The sequence below is a fragment of the Eschrichtius robustus genome, chromosome 8 (genome assembly GCF_028021215.1).
Source record: "Eschrichtius robustus isolate mEscRob2 chromosome 8, mEscRob2.pri, whole genome shotgun sequence".
NCBI classification, from domain to species: Eukaryota; Metazoa; Chordata; class Mammalia; order Artiodactyla; family Eschrichtiidae; genus Eschrichtius; species Eschrichtius robustus.
The window spans coordinates 57747779-57774756 of NC_090831.1; the positions used below are offsets into that span (position 1 = coordinate 57747779).

The 26978-nt window shown below is 37.6% G+C and overlaps 1 protein-coding gene across 13 annotated transcripts in view; it reads right to left on the reverse strand.

Moving 5' to 3' along the window:
- Positions 1 to 2754: 2754 nt before the first annotated feature.
- Positions 2755 to 26978, reverse strand: part of HDAC9 (histone deacetylase 9) — a 1001951-nt gene continuing 977727 nt past the window's right edge. For 5 of the 13 annotated variants that reach the window (XM_068550539.1, XM_068550541.1, XM_068550535.1 and 2 more), the window contains one exon: positions 2757 to 4207. In XM_068550539.1, coding sequence (XP_068406640.1) covers positions 4168 to 4207 — 40 coding nt within the window. In that variant the 3' untranslated portion in view covers positions 2757 to 4167. Of the gene's footprint in view, positions 4208 to 26978 lie in introns of all 13 variants that reach the window. The other 8 variants (XM_068550546.1, XM_068550536.1, XM_068550537.1 and 5 more) reach the window with 5 other exon arrangements.

A 26978-nucleotide genomic window follows, 5' to 3' on the forward strand; every position in this document is an offset into this window, starting at 1 on the left:
CAGCCCTGTGTGAGTATACCATGTTCATCTAAAAAATTTATACTCTGGTCACATGACAATCATGCCGTGCTTCATGAAGCACTGATGGAGTAAAAGCAAGTTGGTAGGAGGCAAGGGCTATGATTTTCAATGTAAATATGACCAGGAAAGAAGCCACACATAGGCACTTACATATTTTAGTGAGGGTGTTGATGAAGATGATGTAATACTTACGATACTTCATTCAAAAGGCAGTGAATAGTACAAAATACTGCTGGAGACCAAAATATACTTGTGTCCTTTGTGAACACAAGACATATTTGATGATGATCATGACCATGCCGATGATCAGTTTTGAAGACAACAATAAAATGCCTTCATTTCTTAGCATATATCATCTGGTTTTCATTTCTTTTGGAGGTGAAAATGCCCTCTTTATGGAATGGTTGAACAGGTGTGTTGTTTCCTACATCTTCTTTTCTTTTTTTTCCTTCTCTTTTCTCAGTAAGTCAAGTGATTTCATTCCTGAAGCAGGAAGAGAATGTTAAGATAGATGCTGCTAGAAGTGACACTGTCAAACTCTTGACAGAGTGATTATTTCAAGCTCAGAATGAATCACTTTTAAGACAGAAACCTTTGGCTTGTTTGTTTTTGTGGTTATTAGGCATTTAATACTTCCACTGAGACAAACTGAGAGTAAACTTTCCAAAGATAAACAGTAAAAAATATTTAAATAAATTGTCTTAAACATAAATGCTAGGATAAAAAATAAGTATAAAAGTGCTGATTGGAGAGAAATTTTCTCCCAGGAGAACTTCCACTGATCATTTTATTTTACTTCCATATGGAATCTGTAAAGAAACCTAGTATATCCACAAAGCTTTGAGAATGACCTTTGGAAATAGGACAGTACTGAATTGTTGGGCAAGACCAGCCCCGTAGTTTCTGAAATGTTCCTGTGAGGTGATGTCCTGCTTTCAAATCTACCATGTTGCCAGTGAGAGGTGTGGGAGAATTTTGCAAAGGGTTATAGTCAAAACTGAAGGCAAGATTTCAGTTCCTACAATTGATAATGGAAATGCGATTTACAGTAGTTTTTCATAAGTATCTCTTTTCTCCAAAAGCTGACTTCTATCTCCACTATTGATGTTGTAAATTTGCTAAAATATTTAAAAATATTTCATGTCAAAATGTTCTCATTTACTAAGCAATGATTAAATAGCCTCTATTACCATTTGAGGTCCATTTTACTTATTATTTAATAAAACTGTCTGGTTTTCAATTCAATATACAACCCCAGATTGTACTATAAAATTGAGAAAATTTTCTTACGTTTTCTTTTTGGACTTATTATCAAATCTTATTAAAGTCCTGGCATTGTTTAGTAATAGATTTCTCAAAAACCTTTATTTTTATTCCTCATATATGAGTTATTGTGAGATTGTGAGAAAGCCTATGTGATTATCCTTCAAAGCATGGATCAGAAAGAGATATATTATTGGTAATGCTTAGAGAGGAGTTTTTCTAACAGACTCTTACTGGGAACTATTGTGAGCAATAAAAATTAAATGTATAAGTGAAGAAAACTATACCAAGTGAAACTACCCTTTTAAAAAGTACTGTTCTATTTCAAAAGAAGTGTTGATATTCTCCAAAAGCCTCCATTCTGTCCCTGAGGGCTACATTACATCTTGTAACGATATAATCAAAAAGCACTGGCATTCTGTTCTTACAACTACATTCAGCTGTGATTAATCCTCTCCATAGTTTATCTGCCTCTCTATGTATCCTAAAGACTCTAACTGCAACCAATTGGGTACCATATCACTTGGAAGGATGTGTGATTAACTCATTAATGTGTCATATTTTAAATCTAAATAACCTTGGAGATGGCCTACTGATTTAGCTTTATCAGATTGATGGCTATGCCTAAATATGTGGTAAAATAACTGCAGGAAACTTCAGTAAATTAGTATGTTTGCATTATACTGTTTCATTTTCTTATTCAAAATCTAAAAACTATCTGGGAGGACTGAGAGGAATAATAGAGATTTGTAATTACGAAGTTGATTTTAAAAAGTCACAATTATGTTTCCACTTACCGTATGTTATAGCTTTCCTTTTTAAAGGGTGGGGGTTGTCTTCTTTTTTTAAGCCTTTGGTTTCTTTAAGTAAAATCTCCTCAAGTAATTACAGCAAAAACAGCAAGAGCTAGCAAATATGATTGGCATGAATTTCTCTAAAAATGTCATGGAAAAAATTCATTACTATTGTGAATCTAGATTGACCTTACCCTTATGCAATGAAAGTAATTTTTAACTAATACTGAGTTACATTCCATTTCAGATTTCCTATTTCAAAGGGTGTCTCAAATTTCTAAGATGTTAAACCAAGTATTGAGGCATTTTTGTATATGTAATAAAAGTCTTTAAAATTAAAATGGTAATCCTAAAAAAACCAAATGCATGAAAAATATGGTCTGACTGTATAACAAAAGGGAGTTATATAATTCTACTTGAGTGAAATCTTTCATCTTTGATTTACAGGTTGGAGTCCTCTTTAACTAAAACCATATTGTCCCATATCTTTCATATCATGGCCTTCCCTAAAACCTTGTTTTAATTAAGGTTTCTTTCAGATTTTTGAATAAAAGCATGACAATCTTCACTTATGGCTTTAATATATCCTTTGAGTTAGGAAAATATATAAAAAGAAACATCAACTCTTTTGAAAGCATTGTCAGATATTAAATACTGCGAGGTATTCTACATCAATGTCTTTAGGTGTCTGAGTTATACATTGAAATAGAATTTTGGGAGGTAGGGGGATAACCTACTTATATTTAGTAAGTTGCTTTTAATCTCAGAAATAAATGTCCTATATTTTTAGCCTTTGACACTAAGGCAACATGTGTAAAGGTTAAGTTCATGTTGTTTTTTTCACATGAAGGCACAACTTCAAGGTTAACTCAATTCAAGGTGGCTTCAAATAAGCAATGCCTTCATTAACACATTTCAAAGATCTAGAAAATTCAGTAACACTGCTTAAGCCCTCAATGGTTTTACAGCTAAAAGAACGCATCAGACCAAGCAGCTGTGTTAACCTGGGAAGGAAGAAAATAAACTGAGTCCTCAAAGCTCCTGAGTAATTGGGGAGATTATGGGTAATCCTCGTCTTTTTTTATAAGAAGGAAGGATGAAAGGCAAGAAGAAAGGAAGTGATGGAAAGCAGAAAAATAAAAGTGAGAGAATAAATTCTTGATAGATTTGGAACAAATTAAGATGGCCTTTGAAAAGTTATGCACTTTTCAAAGACACTGAAAATCCTCCGTGGAACATATGCTCAGAGCTACTGTCACCAGGGCAAGGGGTGTATGAGGGAGGAAGGAGACTTCATCCTAAATCAACTGCGAATCTCCTGTGTGTGAGAACACAGAGAGGGATGTTAGGGAAACAGGGTAATTCTTCTCAAAAAATGTGATATAAAATATTGCACCATTACATAAAATGTGTGAGGTTGCTTTGGCATTGGACTTTGAGATACAGTGTGGTTTATTCCACTGAAAAAAGCCTCATCCTGGTTCCTCCATCTTGGACTCTTCCTAGCAAGAGTTGAACCATATGTTAAAACAAAGGCCAAAAACAAACAAAACAAAACAAAAAAAACCCCGTGATCTGTCGGGAATTGCTATCCCTTCATAGCTGAAAGCAAATCCTGTAAACAATTTAAGACTGTTTGACGAAAAAGTTCCCAATAAAAAACTGATCAGAATGTCAGGAATGAGATTTCTCAGGTTTTGCCCAAAATTTCGCTGGCTGTCATACCATCTGTAATTAACAGTACCTAACGCTGTACTGGATGTTTCTAGTTCATACTCTGGGCCTGGGAGTGGGTCACCCAGCATATTAAAAGCACTCTGGAAGCAGTTTCTTCCAATGGTGGTTTACTGTAACTTTAGAATCATAGCGGTTACTTTTAAGGAATCTTTAATGCCCTTTCAAGTCCATCCAAAGAACAAGTGAAGCTGCTGTTCAGAATTTTGTGCCCAGTGTTTATGTTCCATGGAATCTGTGCCACCCAGGCAGCAGACAAGACATGTCTGAGGGTGCTGGGGTGGCGGGGGGATATGCAATGATGTCACACACAGGAAATATCGGGGGTGGGGAAGGCTGGGGAGGACTTGGCGCTTCACAAGGCTGGCTCCTCTTCCATAGGCTCACCAGCAGTTCTGTAAAAATAAACAGGCAATCAGAATACAGCATACGAGTACACAGTGACATTGTAGATTTTCATGCATAATCAAAGCTGATTTTTCAGCTCTCTCTGATGTTTATTTGTGTTATTCAGTTATCCATAAATAGAGTTTCTTTCCTAGGAAGTATAAACAAATGTCAAGTGGAAAAACATTTTCGATCCAAGCAATCATTGGAAATGTTCCTGTTTATATTAAAACATGTCAGAATATTTTATAACTCTAGATTCCAAAATGTACATGTTTTGTGTCTAGTACAGTCCAATAATTTATTGAAAAAATTAACTATGATACTTTATTTTAGGAGCAATTACAGTGATTTCCTATGGAACCAGTTTGCTAACGAGAGCAAGGGACCCAGCTAGCTTCTGGAGGAGACTCACCAGGGCTCTGGTTTTTTTGCTTCTGTTCTTTCATAACTGGATTGGCTGCCTGCCGGAGGCATTTCAAATCAAATTCTGAATCTGATTAGCAAATCACTGCTACAGACCCAACGTTTTTTACAAGAAACGCACTATGGTAGTGTGTAAATAGTTTTTATTCGGCGTCATCTGAGGGGTGTTCTGCTCTGGCAAAACCAAAACTAATTGCTTGAAAATTTATACTTGAGATTTAGCCTTAATTTAGTAACACTCTGAGGGTGTTTTAAGGCAAACTTTTAGAATGATTTTTAATTTAGTCAAAAGGACAAATTGCAGCAGGAATCCAAATGCATGAGGTAGCTGGATTGCTGAGGGAAGAACGCTGGGGGGTTTGAGATACCGGGAGAACTGAGTATGAGTCTGGGCTCTGCGATTTGCTCATGTTGCAACTGCGCATGTTGTAACTATACTTCTGTGAAGCTGTGGTTTCATGTTTAAAACCCGTGAGGTAAAAAGATGTTCCTTACAGAATTAGTGAAGGTTAAAAAAAAATAAAGGAGATAAAACGGACTTCCAAACCATACACACTATGAGGCAGTAGTTATTTAACTCTGGATTTGTCCCCTCATCATCTAACATATGTATAAAACTGTGTTGAATGGTACACAGATACAGAGTTATGCCTATGCTACCGTAAGGAAACGCAGTATTGGGAAGATAGTTCTCTCTGGGTGGTGGAATAATATAGGTAGGTGGTTTAAATTTTCTTTTTCATACTGTTTTTCTACTTGCCAGTATTCTATAATGAATTACTTTTCTATTAGAACAAATTGCTATATTTAGAACACTGCTGTTAATGAAGACAAGTGAACAATTTAGCCATGTTATTTTATAGATATATAAAGAAAAAAACAAGATTTCTATGTATCTACAAATAAGGTAGCTGCCATTTTAATTTAGCATTTTTATAATAAATTTAAAACACTGAAAGATTTTATCCATGGAATAGTAATAAAAAAGATTTTAATGCATCCTCTAAAGAATGAGAAATATTAGGTATTCATTATTTAACATTACTAAAAGGAGAGAGTTCCAAATGAGTCCATGTGGAATACTTAAAAAAAAAAAATTCTTAGGAAGTTATAGCCTGTCCAACAGTATACTGGATAAGGAGGTTGTGAGAAAGTGTTTAGAGCTGCTATATAAGATAAAAGCTATTTAAATGAGTCATACTCTATTGAAATCTTTCCAAACTAAAATTATCAGCATTCCCACAAGAAAAATTTTAAATTAAGGAAAACATTTAAGTAACTAAACTGATTTATAGGTAAACATGCAAACTTATTTACATTTGAGAATACGTGGATTATACAGGTATAGAATCCTCAAACTAGATACTCCAATGGAGACTGAATTCTCCTATTTACTTTTTCCAAACTTTATTGAGATACAATCAGCATATAACATTGTATAAGTTTAAGGCAATGTGACGATTTGATACACGTATATATTGTGAAATGTTTACCACAATAATATATCCTTCACCTCCCATAATTACCATTTTTGTTGTTATGATGAGAACATTTAAGATTTACTCTCATAGCAAATTTTGAGTATACAATACAGTATTGTTAGCTGTAGTAATCATGCTGTATATCAGATCCGCAGAACTTATTCATCCTATAACTGGAAGCTTGTACCTTTTGACCAACTTCGTTCCATCTCCTCTATCTCCCAGCCCCTGTTAACCATCAATCTACTGTTTCTATGAGTTCAACATTTTTTTCCCCAGTTTTATTGATAAATAATTGACAAACCTCACTGTATCAGTTTAAGGTGTACAGCATGAGTCTGACTTACACATATTGTGAAATGATGACCACAATAGGTCTAGTTAACATCCATCATCTCATAGAGTTCAATGTTTTTAGATTTCACATATAAGTGAGATCATATAGTATGTATCTTTCTCTATCTTAGCATAATGCTCTCAAGTTTCACCCACGTTGAACCTTCTTTTTTATGGCTGAATAATATTCTGTTGTATGTATGTACCACATTTTCTTTGTCGATTCATCTATCACTGGACACTTAGGTTGTTTCCTTGTCTTGGCTATTGTAAATAGTGCTGCAATGAACATGAGAGTGCAGATACCTCTTCAAGATAGTGATTTTGTTTCCTTTGGATATATACCCAGAAGTGGGATTACTGGATCACATGGTAGTTCTACTTTTACTTTCTTGAGGAACCTCCATACTGTTTTCCATAGCAGCTGCATCAATTTACATTCCCATCAACAGTGCAAATAGGTCACTTTCTCCATATCCTCACTAATTTGTTATCTCTTGTCTTTTTGATGCAAGCTGTTTTAGCACATGTAAAGTGATATCTCGGTGTGGTTTTGCTTTGCATTTCCCTGATAATTAGTGATGTTGAGAACCTTCCCATGTACCTGTTGGCTATTTGTATGTCTTCTTTAGAAAAATATCTATTCTGGTCCTTTTCGTATTTTAAAATTGAGTTAATTTATTTACTTATTTATTGCTATTGAATTGTATGAGCTCCATATATATTTTGGATATTAACCCCTTATCAGATATATGGTTTGCAAATATTTTCTTGTATTTCATAGGTTGCCCTTTCACTTTGTTGATTCTTTGGCTGTGCAAAAGTTTTTAGTTTGATGTCATTGCACTTGCTCATATTTTTTTATAAATTTATTTATTTATTATTATTATTATTTTAAATTTTTGGCCGCGTTGGGTCTTCGTTGCTGCACGTGGGTCTTCTCCAGTTGCGGTAAGCAGGGGCTACTTTTTTCTTTTGTTGCTTTTTCTTTTGTTGTCATATCCAAAAAATTAATTGTAAAGACCAAAGTCAAGGAGCTTTTTTTCTTTGTTTTCTTCTAAGAGTTTTATAGTTTCAAGTCTTACATTTAAGTTCTTAATACACTTCCAGTTAATTTTTGTGAGTGGTATAAGGTAGGGGTCCAGTTGCTTTCTTTTGTGTATGAATAAATGTCCAGTTCTCCCAACACCATTTATCAAAGAGATTATTGTTAGCCCATTGAGTATTCTTGACTCCCTTGTCAAATATTAGTTGACAGTATATGTGAGGGTTTATTTCTGGGCTCTCAATTCTGTTCCATTGGTCTATGTGTCTGTTTTTATGCCAATGCCATACTCTTGATTACTACAGCTTTGTAATATTTGAACTCAGGATGTGTGAAGCCTCCAGCTTTGTTCTTGCTCAAGATTGCTATGGCTATTCAGGGTCTTTGGTAATCCCACTGAATTTTAGGATATTTTTTCTATTTCTGTGAAAAATGCCATTGGAATTCTGAGAGGGATTGCATTGAATCTGTCAGTGACTTTGACTAGTGTGGATGTTTTAATAATATTAACTCTTCTGATACATGAACGTGGAATATCTTTCCATTTATTTGTGTCTTCTTCAATTTCTTTCATCGGATCTTACTGTTTTTGGTATACAGATCTTAGTTTTTATCCTGAAAGTTTACTGAATTCATTTATTATTACTAACAGTTTTTTGTGTTTTTTTTGGTGGAGTCTTTAGGATTTTTTACATAGAAGTACAGGATCATGTTAAGAAACCCTTGTCTTGTTTCTGATCTTAGAGGGAAATCTTTCAGTTTTTTACTGTTGAGTATGAATGATGTTAGCTGTGGGTTTGTCATATATGGCTTCTATTATGTTGAAGTATGTTCCTTCTATACCCAATTTGGTTGAGAGTTTTTATTATGAAAGAATGTTGAATTTTGTTGCTGCTTTTTATGCATCTATTGAAAAGACAATGATTTTTATCTTTTATTTCATTAACGTGGTGTATCACATTCATTGATTTGCATATGTTGAACCATCCTTGCTCCCAGGGATAAATCCCACTTGCTCATGGTGTATCATCCTTTTAATATGCTGCTGAAATTGGTTTGCTAGTATTTTGCTGAGGATTATTGTATCTATGTTTATCAGGGATATTGGCCTATAGTTTTCTTTTCTTGCAGTATCCTTATCTAGCTTTGGTATCAGGGTAGTGGCTGCATAAAATGAGTTTAGGAGTGATAGATTCCCTAAATCAGTAAATCAGATATTCAGATACAAATGACGAATCCCTGGTCAGGGAACTAAGATCCCACGTACCGCGGGACAACTAAGCCCGCGCGCCGCAAGTACTGAGCCTGCACGCCACAACTAGAGAGCCCGCGTGCCGCAAACTGCAGAGCCCAAGTGCTCTGGAACCCATGCGCCGCAACTAGAGAGAAACCCATGTGCTACAACTAGAGAAAAGCCCGCGCATCTCAACAAAGAGCCTGCACGCCACAACTAAGACCTGACGCAGCCAAAAAAAAAAATCCAGATACAAATGACCAGAAAGGGGGATTGTCACCTACCCCAAGGCCACAGGCAGGTAACTAGAGTTCTGGGTCCCATGGTGAGTCTGGGAGGTGGGACCTTGTGAAAGGCAGCTGTGACAGGTAATGTCTGTTAGACACCAGTTTCTGGGCTGGCCCTGCTCCCTTCCCAGGTTGTGGGTGGGGAGGGAGAGCAGGCTTTCAATTTTTTGGATGAGTTTGAGAACTGGTGTTAATTCCTCTTTAAATGTTTGGAAGAATTCACCAGTGAAACCATCTGGGACTGGGCTTTTCTTTTTGGAGAGGTTTTGGTTTACTGATCCAATCTCCTTACTCAATATTGGTATGTTCAGATTTTCTGTTTTTTTCATGATTTAGTCTTGGTAGATTGTATGCTTCTAGGAACTTACTCATTTCTTATAGGTTGTCCAATTTGTTGGCATATAATTGTTCATAGTAGTCTCTTGTGATGGTTTGTATTTGTGTGGTATCAGCTATAATGTCTCCTCTTCCATTTATAATTTTATTTATTTGAGTCCTCTCTCTTTTTTTCTTGGTAAGTCTATTTAAAGGTTTGTCAATTTTTAAAATCTTTTTAAAAAACCAGCTGTTAGTTTTGTTGATCTTTTCTATTATCTATTTCATTTATTTCTGCTCTGATTTTTGTTATCCTAACTTTGCGGTTACTTTGTTGTTCATTTTCTAGTTCCTTAAGCTGTAAAGTTAGGTTGTTTATTTGAGGTTTTTTTTTTTTTAATGTATGCACTTATTGCTGTAAATTTGCCTCAGCACTGCTTTTGCTGCATCCCATAAGTTTTGTTATGCTGTGTGTCCATTTTTGTTTGTTTCATGGTAAGTTTTGATTTTCTTTGATTTCGTCTTTGATCCATTAGTTAAACAGGAATGTGTTGTTTAATTTCCACACATTTGTGAATTTTCTCGTTTTCCTTCTGTTACTGATTTCTAGTTTCACACCACTGTGGTCATAAAAGATACATAGTATGATTTCAGTCTTTTAAAATTTGCTAAGACTTGTTCTGTGACCTAACATATGACCTATCCTAGAGAATGTTCTATGTGCACTTGAGAGGAACAGGTATTTTCCTACTGTTGCATGGAATGCTCTGGATATGTCTGTTAGGTCCATTTGATATAAAGTATAGATCCAGTCCAATGTTTCCTTATTGATTTTCTGCCTGGATAATCTATCCATTGTAGAAAGTGTGGTATTGAAGTTCCCTACTATTATTGTACTGTTGTCTATATTATTCCCTTCAGATCTGTTGGTATTTGCTTAATGTATTTAGATACTCAGATGTTGGGTGTATATGTATTTAAAATTATTGTATCCTCTTAATGAATTGATCTCTTTATCACCATATAATGACCTTCTTTGTTTCTTGTTACAGTTTAGACTTAAAGTCTATTTTTTTTCCAGATATAAGTATAGCTACTCCTGCTCTATTTTGGTTTCTATTTGCGTGGAATATCCTTTTCCATACCTTCACTTTGGGCCATTTACATTTAAAATAATTATTAATAGTTAACAACTTACTATTGCCATTTTGTTAATTGTTTTCTTGCTGTTTTGTACTTTGTTCATTTCTTCCTCTCTTAATGTCTTCCTTTTAAACTGATGACTTTCCATAGTGGTATGCTTTATTTCCCTTCTCTTTATCTTTAGCTATCTACTATAGGTTCTTTTTTTTTTTTTAATAAATTTATTTATTTATTTTTGGCTGCATTGGGTCTTCGTTGCTGCACGTGGGCTTTCTCCAGTTGCAGCAAGTGGGGGCTACTCTTCGTTGCGGTGCATGGGCTTCTCATCGCAGTGGCTTCTCTTGTTGCAGAGCACAGGCTCTAGGCTCACAGGCTTCAGTAGTTGTAGCACACGGGCTCAGTAGTTGTGGCTCGTGGGCTCTAGAGTGCAGGCTCAGTAGTTGTGGTGCACGGGCTTAGTTGCTCTGCAGCATGTGGGATCTTCCCGGACCAGGGCTTGAACCCATGTCCCTTGCACTGGCAGGTGGATTCTTAACCACTGCACCACCAGGGAAGCCCTACCATACGTTTTTGCTTTGTGGTTACCCCAAGGCTTACTTGAAACATCTTATAGACATAACAGTCTAATTTTAAGCTGACAACAACTTAACTTTAATTGCATACAAAACTCTACCCTTTTACTCCTCCTGTCTATAGTTTTTTTCTTTTTTAACATCTTTATTGGAGTATAATTGCTTTACAATGGTGTGTTATAGTTTGTTTTTGATGTCATGATTTTTTTTTATATTGTGTATCCATGAACAAATTACTGTAGTTATAGCTATTTAAAATACTTCTGTCCTTTGACCTTTATCCTAGAGTTAGGTGTTTAACACATCACCATATTATAGTATTAGAGTATTCTGAATCTGACTATATACTTACCTTTACCAGTGTGTTGTACATTTTCATATGTTTTCATGTTAGTAGTTATCGTACTTTCTTTGTAGCTTGAAGGACTCCTTTCAGCACTTCTTGTAAGGAAAGTCTTGTGGTGATGAACTACTTCAACTTTTTTTTTTTGTTTGGTAAAGTTTTTTTATCTCACCTTAATTTCTAAAGGAAAACTTTGTCAGGTAAAGTAGTCTGGTTGGCAGTTTTTTTCTTTCAGCACTTTGAATATATCACCCTACTCTCTCCTGGCCTGCAAGGTTTCTGCTGAGAAATCCACTAATAGGCTTATGAAGGTTCACTTGTAAGAGAGAAAAATTTTCTCTTGTTGCTTTTAAAATTCTCTTTGTCTCTGATTTTTGAGTTTTATTATGAGTCTTGGAGAAGATCATTTTGGATTGAAATTTGGGGCTGACCTATTAGCTTTATGAACTTGTATGTTCAAATCTCTCCTCAGGTTTGGGAAGTTCTCAGCCATTATTACTTTAAATAAGCTTTCTTTTCCTTCTTTCCTCTCTTCCCCTCCTGGGACTCTAATAATTCATAGGTTGTTTGTCATAATGGTGTCTCATAAGTCCCACAGGCTTTCTATATCCCCTTTCTTGTTGTTGTTGTTGTTGTTGTTGTTTTCAGTTTGCTCCTCTGACTGGATAATTTCAAATCATCTCTTTTCAAGCCCATTGACTCTGCTGCTTGGTTCAGTCTGATGTTTAACTCTATTGAATTCTTTAATTTAGTTATTGTACTCTACAGATACAAACTTTCTGTTTTGGTACTTGTTTACGTTTTCTATCTCTTTCTTGAACTTCTCATTTTGTTCTGGTATTATTTTCCTGATTTTTGTTAAATTGTTTATCGGTGTTCTCTTGTAATTCAACTCTCTGAGCATCTTTAGAAAAATTATTTCTAATCCTTTTTCAGGCAATTCATGTATCTCCATTTCTTTGGGGTCAGTTAGTAGAAGTTTACTGTGATCCTTTGGTGGTGTTATGTTTCCCTGCCTCTTCGTGATCCCTGTGGCTCTGGGGCAGAGGGGGCATGATATCTTGTTGGCTCAGGCCTTTCAGGTCCACAACAATGACAGTTATGTGGCCCTTGGTGAGTACTATGGTGTGTGGGGGGGGTCCTGGACTGACTAAGGGTTTTGGGGGTCTTCAGCATCTTCTTCAGATACAGCAGCTAGGGACCAGGGCAGGTGCTGTAGTGGCTGGAACCAGTGGTTCACACACTTGACTGCAGGGCCAGCTTCAGGTGCCTGTGTAGTGTCAAGGGCCAGTTTCAGACACACATGTAGTGGCAAGGGCCAGGGCCAACCGCAGGTACAGTATCAGCTGTGGGGGCACGGGCTCTGGGCATGCACTCCTGTGATTGCAGGGCCTTTCCATGGGGCCATGGTAATGGAGTCTGGTGTTGGAACTCAGGCTGGCAGGGTGCAAGCACATAGCTGGGGGAGCTAACTGACACTGAGCCCAGCAGTGCAGGCCAGTGACAGGAGTCAGGGCCAGATGTGGGCCCATAGCAGTTTTGGAGGCCTTGGCTGTAGGGGTGCACTGCCGTGGAGGAAGGGTCTCACCACAGGTGTGAGCATGGTAGTAGAGGTTTGTGATGTGAGTTGGGCCAAGGCGGGGGGTGCAGGTACACAGCTGGAGGAGCTAGCTGAAGTTGTGGTTCAGGCCGGTAACGGGAGACAGGACTGAATCCTGGCCCACAGGCATTTGTGGGGGCCTTGGCTGTCAGCATGGACTTCCATGATTGCAGCTCTTGCCACAGGCGGGCACAGAGCAGTGGAGGCTGGTGATTGGAGTCAGGCTGGCAGCATGGAGGTGCAGAGCAGGGTTTCGGTGGGCATCTTGCACTTGTGCAGCCACAGAGGCTGGGGCTGATCACCAGTATGGGTCCCAAGCTGTGTGTGTGTGGCAGGGAGGGGATGAGGAGGGACTCAGGCAGTTGGTGACCATGAACATGAAAACCAGTAAGGTACAAACCTCAATGGTGAAAACTGCAGGGGGGGTCAAAGGTGGCTGTACTGGCCATTGGTTTCTTCAATGGTAAAAGCTGCTGGGGTCCTTGAAGAGCAGGTCACTAGGAACTGTGGTTGCTCCCATGCATGACTGATACTGGTAGCCCCCATGCCCTTCTTCCCTGTTCCTAGCCATCTCTATACATCTCAGCTTTGCTGCTCTCTGGGTGAGGTGAATCTGAAGTGGGTCTTTTCCTGCAGTGTCCCAAAAGGCTGGGGAAGCTGGTTGTTTACCCCTGTTTTCCCTTTGCCAGTGAGGGGAACTCCTTCTACCTGGGGAGTTCCCTCTTGGTGCTGAGCAATGCCAACTTGGAGGATGGGATGACCCAGGCAAAATGAAGCTGTTCTTCCTTTTTTTGTCCAGTTAGTCTCAGGTTTTTTGTTCCACTGTGTTGCTGGTGTTTCTAAGTGGACATCTGCGCTCTCCCAGGGCTGTTTCTGTTCATGCATAGCTGTGTAATTATTGATCTTTGTGTGGGGACAGAGGCTCAGTTCTCCTGTTCTACCATCTTGGTTATGATACTCCCTCCATCTGAATTTTCCTACTTCTAACCCAAAGCCACAGCAAGATGATCTTTCCCCCACATCCAGGACTCAATTGTGGCTGGAATTTCACAGACAGTGGTAAGTGTCTGTGCATTCTCCAGACATCCAGCCTAGGCTTTGAGGAGGTAAGCAAAGTGTCTTCAGCACAAACCATTCACTGCAAAAATGGACCTTCTTCTGTTGAAACATGGGGACTTTCAGGTACAATATAAAGCTTTCCATCAGATGCTTCTCTTCGCTTTCCTCCCCTCAAAGTCATTTCATATTAACCACTTTTTTGGAAGATAGTTAATTAACTGCTGCCACATTCTAATGAAACAAATTCACATAACCAGCCAAATCTCTCAGTGTCTTGCAACACAGAAGTTTTATTACTAGTATAGCAAGTTGGAAAATCTCCTGGATTTCAAGGTAGATTTCACAAGGTAGAGGTATTTAGGTCCCAGCTCTGCCATTTTCTAAAATTTAACTTTGAGCAAGTCATCGTCCCTAGATTCTCAGTTTTCTCTTTAAAACTGAAATAATAATCCCCAACCTGCTCTCTGGGTGTTCTCATATCCATAGCTCTCAGTGGATGTAGTATTATCTTTACTTAATCCCTGTCCCTAGGTAACTGTTATATGTCTACATATTTTTTTAAGTTAATTTAAATAGTCATCTTCATGAAACATTTAGAAAGTGAACTGTTCAGGGATGACCCTTTAATGGCTGATTTTGGTGAAAGAGTGAGAAGCAGTACTCTGAAAATGTGGGGGGCTCCCCACTTCAATCATTTATAGACAGATACCAAGGTTATCTTGATTAACAAAAACACAATTGTGGAAAGGGCTGGGTGAAGGGGAGAGATAATCTTCAGTATTTGGATTTAATTCCTTTTGCAATTAGGTGAGGTAGAGACATAAGAAGGTCAGGAATAAGTGTAAAATAAAACATTCAAAGATAAATTTTAGTACAATAGTTCAGCTGATTGAAAGACACAAACTTCTACTATAGCAAGTAGAAGTGAACATAGATGGTCCTTTATTGATGAAGGGCAAAGATTTCATACATTAAGGGAAGGATCAGTTAGGTCCAGCAGTCATAGTAGTTTAGATAATTTGCAAAAATAAAAAGCAGAAAGAAAGAATTTGAGACAAAATACAGCATAAAATTAAATTCTTGTATTTTCCCTTAAAGGGGTATTTCCTATGATTTTTAAAGCAGTATTTGTTAATTTATATTAATAATGTTATTTTTAAAGACACATTTCCTCTTGGTTTACTGATTTAATTTAATCCCTATACCTTCCTCTTCCTTCTCCAAGGCAAGCAATCTAATTCCTGGTTTTTTTTTTTTCAGCTAGAACATTTTATTTAGTATTGATAATTTATTTTCTAGTTTCATAGGTTCACAGATAGAGGGGAATTTTTTTTTGAAAAAAATTTTTTTTTTTTTATACAACAGGTTCTTATTAGTTATCCATTTTATACATATTAGTGTACATATGTCAATCCCAATCTCCCAATTCATCCCACCACCACCCCACCCCGCTGCCGCTTTCTCCCTTTGGTGTCCATACGTTTGTTCTCTACATCTGTGTCTCAATTTCTGCCCTGCAAACCGGTTCATCTGTACCATTTTTCTAGGTTACACATATATGCATTAATATACGATATTTGTTTTTCACTTTCTTACTTACTTCACTTTGTATGACACTCTCTAGATTCATCCACGCCTCTACAAATGACCCAATTTCGTTCCTTGAGTAATATTCCATTGTATATATGTACCACATCTTCTTTATCCATCTTTATCCATTCATCTGTCAATGGGCATTTAGGTTGCTTCCATGACCTGGCTATTGTAAATAGTGCTGCAATGAATATTGGGGTGCATGTGTCTTTTTGAATTATGGTTTTCTCTGGGTATATGCTCAGTAGTGGGATTGCTGGGTCGTATGGTAATTCTATTTTTAGTTTTTTAAGGAACCTCCATACTGTTCTCCATAGTGGCTGTATCAATTTACATTCCCACCAACAGTGCAAGAGGGTTCCCTTTTCTCCACACCCTCTCCAGCATTTGTTGTTTGTAGATTTTCTGATGGTGCCCATTCTAATTGGTGTGAGGTGATACCTCATTGTAGTTTTGATTTGCATTTCTCTAATAATTAGTGATGTTGAGCAGCTTTTCATGTGCTTCTTGGCCATCTGTGTGTCTTCTTTGGAGAAATGTCTATTTAGGTCTTCTGCCCATTTTTGGATTGGGTTGTTTGTTTTTTTAATATTGTGCTGCATGAGCTGTTTATATATTTTGGAGATTAATCCTTTGTCCATTGCTTCGTTTGCAAATATCTTCTCCCATTGTGAGGGTTGTCTTTTTGTCTTGTTTGTAGTTTGCTTTGCAAAAGCTTTGAAGTTTCATTAGGTCCCATTTGTTTATTTTTGTTTTTATTTCCATTTCTCTAGGAGGTGGATCAAAAAACATCTTGCTGGGATTTATGTCAAAGGGTGTTCTTCCTATGTTTTCCTCTAAGAGTTTTATAGTGTCCGGTCTTACATTTAGGTCTCTAATCTACTTTGAGCTTATTTTTGTGTATGGTGTTAGGGAGTGTTCTAATTGCATTCTTTTACATGTAGCTTTCCAGTTTTCCCAGCACCACTTATTGAAGAGGCTGTCTTTTCTCCACTGTATATCCTTGCCTCCTTTGTCATAGATTACTTGACCATAGGTGCATGGGTTTATCTCTGGGCTTTCTATCCTGTTCCATTGATCTATATTTCTGTTTTTGTGCCAGCACCATACTGTCTTGATTACTGTAGCTTTGTAGTATAGCCTGAAGTCAGGGAGTCTGACTCCTCCAGCTCCGTTTTTTCCCCTCAAGACTGCTTTGGCTATTCTGGGTCTTTTGTGTCTCCATACAAATTTTAAGATTTTTTGTTCTAGTTCTGTAAAAAATGCCATTGGTAATTTGATAGGGATTGCATTGAATCTGTAGATTGCTTTGGGTAATATAGTCATTTTCACAATATTGGTTCTTCCAATCCAAGAACGTGGTATCTCTCTCCATCTGTTTGTATCATCTTTAATTTCTTTCATCAGTGTCTTATAGTTTTCTGCATACAGGTCTTTTGTCTCCCTAGGTAGGTTTATTCCTAGGTATTTTATGCTTTTTGTTGCAATGGTAAATGGGAGTGTTTCCTTAATTTCTCCTTCAGATTTTTCATCATCATTAGTGTATAGGAATGCAAGAGATTTCTGGGCATTAATTTTGTAGCCTGCAACTTTACCAAATTCATTGATTAGCTCTAGTAGTTTTCTGGTGGCATCTTTAGGATTCTCTACGTATAGTATCATGTCATCTGCAAACAGTGACAGTTTTACTTTTTCTTTTCCTATTTGTATTCCTTTTATTTCTTTTTCTTCTCTGACTGCCGTGGCTAGGACTTCCAACACTATGTTGAATAATAGTGGCGAGAGTGGACATCCTTGTCTTGTTCCTGATCTTAGAGGAAATGCTTTCAGTTTTTCACCATTGGGAATGATGTTCGCTGTGCGTTTGTTGTATATGGCTTTTATTATGTTGAGGTAGGTTCCCTCTATGCCCACTTTCTGGAGAGTTTTTACCATAAGTGGGTGTTGAATTTTGTCAACAGCTTTTTCTGCATCTATTGAGATGATCATATGGTTTTTATTCCTCAGTTTGTTAATATGGTGTATCACACTGATTGATTTGTGTATATTGAAGAATCCTTGCATCCATGGGATAAATCCCACTTGATCATGGTGTATGATCCTTTTAATGTGTTGTTGGATTCTGTTTGCTAGTATTTTGTTGAGGGTTTTTGAATCTATATTCATCAGTGATACTGGTCTGTATTTTTCTTCTTTTGTATTATCTTTGTCTGGTTTTGGTATCAGGGTGATGGTGGCCTCATAGAATGAGTTTGGGAGTGTTCCTTCCTCCACAATTTTTTGGAAGAGTTTGAGAAAGATGGGTGTTAGCTCTTCTCTAAATGTTTGATAGAATTCACCTGTGAGGCCATCTGGTCCTGGACTTTTGTTTGTTGGAAGATTTTTAATCACAGTTTCAATTTCATTACTTCTGATTGGTCTGTCCATATTTTCTATTTCTTCCTGGTTCAGTCTTGGAAGGTTATACCTTTCTAAGAATGTGTCCATTTCTTCCAGGTTGTCCATTTTATTGGCATATAGTTGCTTGTAGTAGTCTCTTAGGATGCTTTGTATTTCTGCAGTGTCTGTTGTAACTTCTCTGTTTTCATTTCTAATTTTATTGATTTGAGTCCTCTCCCTCTTTTTCTTGATGAGTCTGGCTAATGGTTTATCAATTTTGTTTATCTTCTCAATGAACCAGCTGTTAGTTTTATTGATGTTTGCCATTGTTTTCTTTGTTTCAATTTCATGTATTTCTGCTCTGATCTTTATGATTTCTTTCCTTCTGGTAACTTTGGGTTTTGTTTGTTCTTTCTTTAGTTCCTTTAGGTTTAAGGTTAGATTGTTTATTGAGATTTTTCTTGTTTCTTGAGGTAGGCTTGTATTGCTATAAACTTCCCTCTTAGCACTGCTTTTGTTGCATCCCATAGGTTTTGGATCGTCGTGTTTTCATTGTTATTTGTCTCTAGGTATTTTTTGATGTTGTCTTTGAATTCTTCAGTGATCTCTTGGTTATTTAGTAACGTATTGTTTAGCCTCCATATGTTTGTGTTTTTTACGGTTTTTTTTCCTGTAACTGATTTCTAATCTCATAGCGTTGTGGTCAGAAAAGATGCTTGATATGATTTCAATTTTCTTAAATTTACTGAGGCTTCATTTGTGACCCAAGATGTGATCTTTCCTGGAGAATGTTCTTTGTGCACTTGAGAAGAAAGTGTAATCTGCTGTTTTTGGATGGAATGTCCTATAAATATCAATTAAACCTATCTGGCCTATTGTGTCATTTAAAGCTTGTGTTTCCTTATAAATTTTCTGTTTGGATGATCTGTCCATTGGTGTAAGTGAGGTGTTAAAGTCCCCCACTGTTATTGTGTTACTGTCAATTTACTCTTTTATAGCTGTTAGCAGTTGCCTTATGTATTGAGGTGCTCCTATGTTGGGTGCATATATATTTATAATTGTTATATTTTCTTCTTGGATTGATCCCTTGATCATTATGTAGTGTCCTTCCTTGTCTCTTGTAACATTCTTTACTTTAAAGTCTATTTTATCTGATATGAGTATTGCTACTCCAGCTTTCTTTTGATTTCCATTTGCATGGCATATCTTTTTCCATCCCCTCACTTTCAGTCTATATGTGTCCCTAGGTCTGAAGTGGGTCTCTTTGTAGACAGCATATATATGGGTCTTGTTTTTGTATCCATTCAGCGAGCCTGTGTCTTTTGGTTGGAGCATTTAATCCATTCACGTTTAAGGTAATTATCGATATGTATGTTCCTATGACCATTTTCTTAATTGTTTTGGGTTTGTTTGTGTAGGTCCTTTTCTTCTCTTGTGCTTCCCACTTAGAGATGTTCCTTTAGCATTTGTTGTAGAGCTGGTTTGGTGGTGCTGAACTCTCTTAACTTTTGCTTGTCTGTAAAGCTTTTGATTTCTCCATCGAATCTGAATGAGCTCCTTGAGGGTAGAGTAATCTTGGTTGTAGGTTCTTCCCTTTCATCACTTTAAATATGTCAGGCCACTCCCTTCTGCCTTGTAGAGTTTCTTTTGAGAAATCAGCTATTTGAGAAATCAGCTATTAACCTTATGGGAGTTCCCTTGTATGTTATTTGTTGTTTTTCCCTTGCTGCTTTCAGTAATTTTTCTTTGTCTTTGATTTTTGTCAATTTGATTACTATGTGTCGCAGTGTGTTTCTCCTTGGGTTTATCCTGTATGGGACTCTCTGCACTTCCTGGACTTGGGTGGCTATTTCCTTTCCCATGTTAGGGAAGTTTTCCAGTATAATCTCTTCAAATATTTTCTCGGGTCCTTTCTCTCTCTCTTCTTCTGTGCTTCCTATAATGTGAATGTTGTTGCATTTAATGTTGTCCCAGAGGTCTCTTAGGCTTTCTTCATTTCTTTTCATTCTTTTTTCTTTATTCTGTTCTGCAGCAGTGAATTCCACCATTCTGTCTTCCAGGTCACTTACCCATTCTTCTGCCTCAGTTATTCTGCTATTGATTCCATCTAGTATATTTTTCATTTCAGTTATTGTTCATTTCTGTTTGTTTGTTCTTTAATTCTTCTAGGTCTTTGTTAAACATTTCTTGCATCTTCTAGATCTTTGCCTCCATTCTTTTTCCGAGGTCCTGGATCATCTTCACTATCATTATTCTGAAATCTTTGGAAGGTTACCTATCTCCATTTCCTTTAGTTGTCTTTCTGGGGTTTTATCTTGTTCCTTCATCTGGTACATAGCCGTCTGCCTTTTCATCTTGTCTATCTCTCTGTGAATGTGGTTTTTGTTCCACAGGCTGCAGGACTGGAGTTCTTCTTGCTTCTCCTCTCTGCCCTCTGGTGGATGAGGCTATCTAAGAGGCTTGTGTAAGTTTCCTGGTGGGAGGGAATGGTGGTGGGTAGAGCTGGCTGTTACTCTGGTGGGCAGAGCTCAGTAAAACTTTAATCTGCTTGTCTGCTGATGGGTGGGGCTGTGTGTTCCCTCCCTGTTGGTTTTTGGCCTGAGCCGACCCAACACTGGAGTTGTACCTGGGCTCTTTGGTGGGGCTGATGGCGGACTGTGGGAGGGCTCATGCCAAGGAGTACTTTCCAGAACTTCTGCTGCCGGTGTCCTTGTCCTCACAGTGAGAGACAGCCACCCCCGGCCTCTGCAGGAGACCCTCCAACACTATCAGGTAGGTCTGGTTCAGTCTCCTATGGGGTCACTGCTCCCTTCCCTGGGTCCTGGTTCACACACTACTTTGTGTGTGCCCTCCAAGAGTGGAGTCTCTGTTTCCCCCAGTCCTGTCGAAGTCTTGCAGTCCAATCCCGCTAGCCTTCAAGGTCTGATTCTCTAGGAATTCCTCCTCCTATTGCCAGACCCCTAGGTTCGAAAGCCCAACGTGGGGCTCAGAACCTTCACTCCAGTGGGTGGACTTCTGTGGTATAAGCGTTCTTCAGTTTGTGAGTCACCCACCCAGCAGTTATAGGATTAGATTTTATTGTGATTGTGCCCCTCCTACTGTCTCATTGTGGCTTCTCCTTTGTCTTTGGATGTGGGGTATCTTTTTTGGTGAGTGCCAGTGTCTTCCTGTTGATGACTGTTCCACAGTTAGTTGTGATTCCGGTGCTCTCGCAAGAGGCAGGCGACAGAGAGCTAATTCCTGTTATGTACGTTATCTGTTCATAAGGTGTTCTTTAAAGCTATATATTATTGTTTTATGAGCGTATATTTTTATTTTATCTTTATACACACATGTATGATTTCTGTTGCTTACTTTTCTCACCCAGTAGTGTAGTTATTACATAAACATCACTGTAAGCAATTATGTTTATCTAGTCTGTAGCGGCCAAGTGCTACATGGCATCTCCTCCGTGGTGTACCTTCACCACATTTTAACCATTTGTTCTTCCAATAATGGACACTGGGTTTGACTCCTCCTCTCTACCCGCCACGAAGAACTTCTTAGTACATGTCTTCTAATTACCCTAGATGAGAATGTCTTCAATATACATTCCCAGGAGCAAGATTACCAGGTTATATGTTTTGTGTATACTAAAAATGGTAGTAAACTGCTTCTCCGAATGCTGCCATAGTTTTACCTTCCCACAGCTATGAGAGCTCCAGAGCCCCACATCTCCACCAATGCTGGCATTCCCCGGATTAGTGAAGTTTTCATTGATTGAAGAAATAATTACTGAGTGTCTGTGATGCACCCTGGTTGTGTTCTAGGTACTGGAAGTATAGGGAGACATAATACAGTATAACAGATGGACCTGATCTAATTTTGGGATTGAGGGTCAGTGAAAATTGTCCAAGAAGAGGAAGTGATATTTGATATGAGATCTAAAAGGTAAGTTGGAAGACAATGGGAAGGCCAGTGAAGGGTCAGTGAGAAGAGAAGGAAGACAAGCTAAGTATTCCAAACAGAAGGAGGGGAGGGTATGTTCCAAGAAGACCTGATATGGACATAAATATGGCTCTTCGGAGAAAATTTGAAAGCACTATGGACTATCACTACATACCCACTAGAAAGGCTAAAACTATAAGGAACAATTATACAAAGTGCAGGTGAGGATATAAAACAACTGGAACTGGCATTCATTGATGGCAGGAATGAAAAATGGTACAGCCATTTTGGAAAGCAGTTTGGAAGTTTTGTTTATAAAGTAAGATATATGACTTTCCTATAACTTGGCAACTCCACTCCTCGGTGTACATTAAAGAAAACCGAGTGCCTGTGTTCACAAAGTAAAAACTGGTATAAAACGTTCCTCAAAAAATTAAAAATAGAATTACCATATGATCCAGAAATCCCACTTCTGGGTATATATGCAAAATAATTCAAAATAGGATCTTGAAGAGATGATTGCACATTTATAGTCACTGAAGCATCAATAGCCAAGAGGTGGAGGCAACCTAAATGTCCATTGTCAGATGAATGGATAAAGAAAATGTGGTATACACATACAATGAAATATTACTCAGCCATAAAAAAGGTGGAAATTTTGTCATATGCTACAACAGGGATAAACCTTGACAAAAAAACGTTATGCTAAGTGAAGTAAGCCAGTCACAAAAAGGCAAATACTGCATGATTGATTCCACTTACTTGATGTATCTAAGGTAGTCAAATTCTTAGAAATAGAAAGTAGAATGGTGGTTGCCAGGGGCTGGGGGGAGGGGAAAATGGAAGTTGTTTAATAGAGTTTCAGTTTTGCAAGACAAAAAAGAAGTCCTAGAGATATGTTGCACGACAATGGGCATGTAGTTAACACTACTGTACTGTACACTTAAAAATGGTTCAGATGGTAAATGTTATGTGTTTTTTCCACAATAACAAATCTTCATAGCAGCTTTATTCGCAATAGCCCTTAATGGCAGAAGATCTGAATAGACATTTTTCCAAAGAAGACATATAGATGACCAACAGGTACATGAAAAGATGCTCAACATCACTAATCATCAGGGAAATGCAAGTCAGAACTATGTACCTATGGTCAATTAATCTACAACAAAGGAGGCAAGACTATATAATTAAGGAAAGACAGTCTCTTCGATAAATGGTGCTAGGAAAAGTGTAAAAAAAATGAAATTAGAACATTCTTTAACACCATACACAAAAATAAACTCAAAATGGATTAAAGACCTAAATGTAAGACTGGACACTATAAAACTCTTACAGGAAAACACAGGCAGAACACTCTGACATAAATCGCAGCAAGATCTTTTTTGATCCACCTACTAGAGTAATGGAAATGAAAACAAAAATAAACAAATGGGACCTAATGAAACTCAAAAGCTTTTGCACAGCAAAGGAAACCATAAACAAAATGAAAAGACAACCCAAAGAATGGGAGACAATATTTGCAACCAATGTGACTGACAAGGGATTAGTCTCCAAAATTTACAAACAGCTCATGAGGCTCAATATCAAAAAAAAAAGCCCAAACAACCCAATCAAAAAATGGGCAGAAGACCTAAATAGACATTTCTCCAAAGAATACTTACAGATGGCCAAGAGGCCCATGAATAGATGCTCAACATCACTAATTATTAGAGAAATACGAATCAAAACTACAATAAGATATCACCTCACACCAGTCAGAATGGCCATTATCAAAAAGTCTACAAGGAATAAATGCTGGAGAGGGTGTGGAGAAAAGGGAACCTTCCTACACTGTTGGTGGAAATGTAAATTGGTGCAGCCACTAGGGAGAACAGTATGGAGGTTCCTTAAAAAACTAAAAACAGAGCTACCATGTGATCCAGCAATCCCACTCCTGGGGATATATCTGGAGAAAACCATACTTCGAAAAGATACATGCACCCCAATGTTCACTGCAGCACTATTTACAATAGCCAAGACATGGAAGCAACCTAATGTCCATCAACAGAAGAATGTATAAAGCAGGTGTGGTACATATATACAATGGAATGTTACTCAGCCATAAAAAAGAATGAAATAGTGCCATTTGCAGCAACATGGATGGACCTGGAGATTATCATAGTAAGTGAAGTAAGTCAGACAGAAAGACAAATAACATATGATATCACTTATATGCGGAATCTAAAAAATGATACAAATGAACTAATTTACAATACAGAAACAGACTCACATACTTCGGGAACGAACTTATGGTTACTGGGGGGAAGCAGGGGCGGAGGGAGGGATAGACTGGGCGTTTGGGATTGACATGTACATACTGCTATATTTTAAATAAATAACCAACAAGGACCTACTGTATAGCACAGGGAACTCTACTCAATATTCGGTAATCACCTAAATGGGAAAAGAGCTTGAAAAGCAATAGATACATGTATATGTATAACTGAATCACTTTGCTGTGCATCTGAAACTAACACAATATTGTTAATCAACTATACTCCAATATAAAATAAAAATTAAAAAAAAATAGATGGTTTGCTCAAGCTATTTTTTGTATCTTGGATGCCTTTGTTCTTATTCACTAGTTGAAATCCTCCGTTTTTCTACCCTGGCTCAGTGATTTGTTCCCCAGTTCTTGGCCTATGTTAGGTCTTCTTTTATTCTGGAGCTCGGTCTATCAAATGACCTATCATTTACAATAGTTGGTCGTTCATGTCTGATCCTGTGGTAGGAAGAATGATAGCCCCCAAAGATGTCCATGTACTAATCCCTGGAAGTTGTGAATATGTTACCTTGTGTAGCCAAACTGACTTTGTAGATATGATTAAGGTTAAGGACCTTGAGATAGAGAAATGATCCTGGTGAGTCCAATCTAATCATATGAGTCCTTACAAGCAGAGAAACTTTCCTGGTTTTAAGCCAGTTTTCCCAGCTTTTTTCTTTCAGTCAGAGAGAGATGTGATGACTGAAGAAAGGTCAGAGAGATGTAAAGTTGCTGGCTTTGAAGACAGAGGAAAGGGGGTCATGAAGCAAGGAATGCAGGCAGCCTCTAGAAAGTGGGAAAGGCAAGGAAACAGTTTCTTCCCTAGAGCCTCCAGAAAGGAAAAGATCTTGCCAACCTCTATATTTTAGCCCAGAGACTTGTCACCCTTCTGACCTTTTTGTCATTTTGAGCCACGAAGTTTGTAGTAATTTTTTGGTTAAGATAGCAATAGAAAACTAATACAACCTCGAGGTATGTGGATATTTTGAAGACTCCACGGAAGCTTTGTGACCTTGACTCCCAACACTTTGTCTGGCACATAATAAATAATCAGAAAATGTTTAAAGAATAAATGAACCGGATTTTCTCCCTCCTCATTCTGCAAGTCGCAGAATAATCCTGTAATCTGTCAGCATCACTCCCATAGCCCCTCCACCTCACGAAAGACAGACAGTTCCTTTCTCCATTCAGACACTTCGCTTTCCCTTCCCACCTTTGTCATGTCTCCTCAGTCAATCGATCTTTATGATATGAGTACTATGGATTCTGGTTAGCCAACATATCTGAAAATGGACACTGTCAATTAGTACTATGGAAGAAAAAATGTGAAATACACATTTTGAAAACTCTTGTAAACGATAAAAGCACTGATTCCCTCAGAAAACATAGTACATAGAGACCAGGAGACAAAGAAACCTCAGATATCATTACAAATTGTTCTGTTACTATTTTAACAACGTCTTGTTGTCTGTCTTGGACTCATTCATTCAATAAGTATTTGTTTATTACCTACAATGTATTGGGCATTGTGAAAGTTCTTAAGTCAGCTAACCACAGCTTAGTTAACTGAATCAATTTACTGCTTAGCGATTATTTATCAATCTCTTATTTTTAATGACTATACTATTGATTTAACCTATGAACAGTTAAACATATAGATGCCCAGGTACAGCCTCTCTATTTCTAATATTATAGATCCCTGGATGATGAACAATGTATTAAGGGAGGGAAAGAATAGAGCAAACTGAGGAAGCAGGAAAAAAGAAAAAAATAACAAAAGTCAACCTTAATATTGAGTACTTACCCTGTGTCAAGTGTTGTGTTAAGTTCTTAACATGTATTATTTCAGCCTCAAAACCCTCTGAAATTTCCCCTTCATTTTAAAGACAAAGAAAGTAAAGCCCAGAGAGATAAGTAACTTGCCACTGATCAACAATTATTAAGATGGAGATGGAATCTGAACCTAGGGAAGCTGATTCCAGAGTCACAACCTCCTCTTCCTCTGTAGTGGTAAGAAGACAGGACTGAAGGAGTTGAGATGAAGATGAGGATGATGGGAAGCTAAAGTCACCGTGCATCTCATTTTACTTATGCTTCTAGTGCATTGTGTTTTTCTTTTTTCCAATTAAACACTTGTTTGTAAACAATTCAGAAGGGAACCCTGAAATACATCGGGCACTGGATTTAATCCCTAACAAACATACTAAGAGTTCACACATGCCCCAAGACCACATGTTAGGCACTGAACACAGGGATAAAATGATGGTCCCAGGAGGAAGAGGAAAAGAAGATATAGGAGCTCCTTTCTTTTACCAGGAGCTTCCAAATCTCAGTCCACTTTTCAACTAAGGTATTGTTGACACTGGATGAAAATTAAGAATAAAATTTATATTGGAATGTTTGCCTGTTTAGATAAACAGGTGCTCACAATAACGGTATCAGAGAGAAAAATCAGAGACCTGAATAATCAGTGCAACATTTAGCTTCCAGAAGCCTTGGAGAGACAATCCTAAAACATGGAAAACAAAGCTGTATTTCTATTAGACGCGAATGTGTATTTAAGAGTGGTCTATATTTCTATATAAATCTCCAGACACAGGAAAATGGGGTTATCAATGTCCTTGGCACTACTGATAGACCATTCAAAGCTAAGGCAGATGATACTTGGGATTTTCTAGCTTACTATACTTTTAAAAAATATTCGTGAATAAGACAGTTATTCAAAAAACAAAATAGC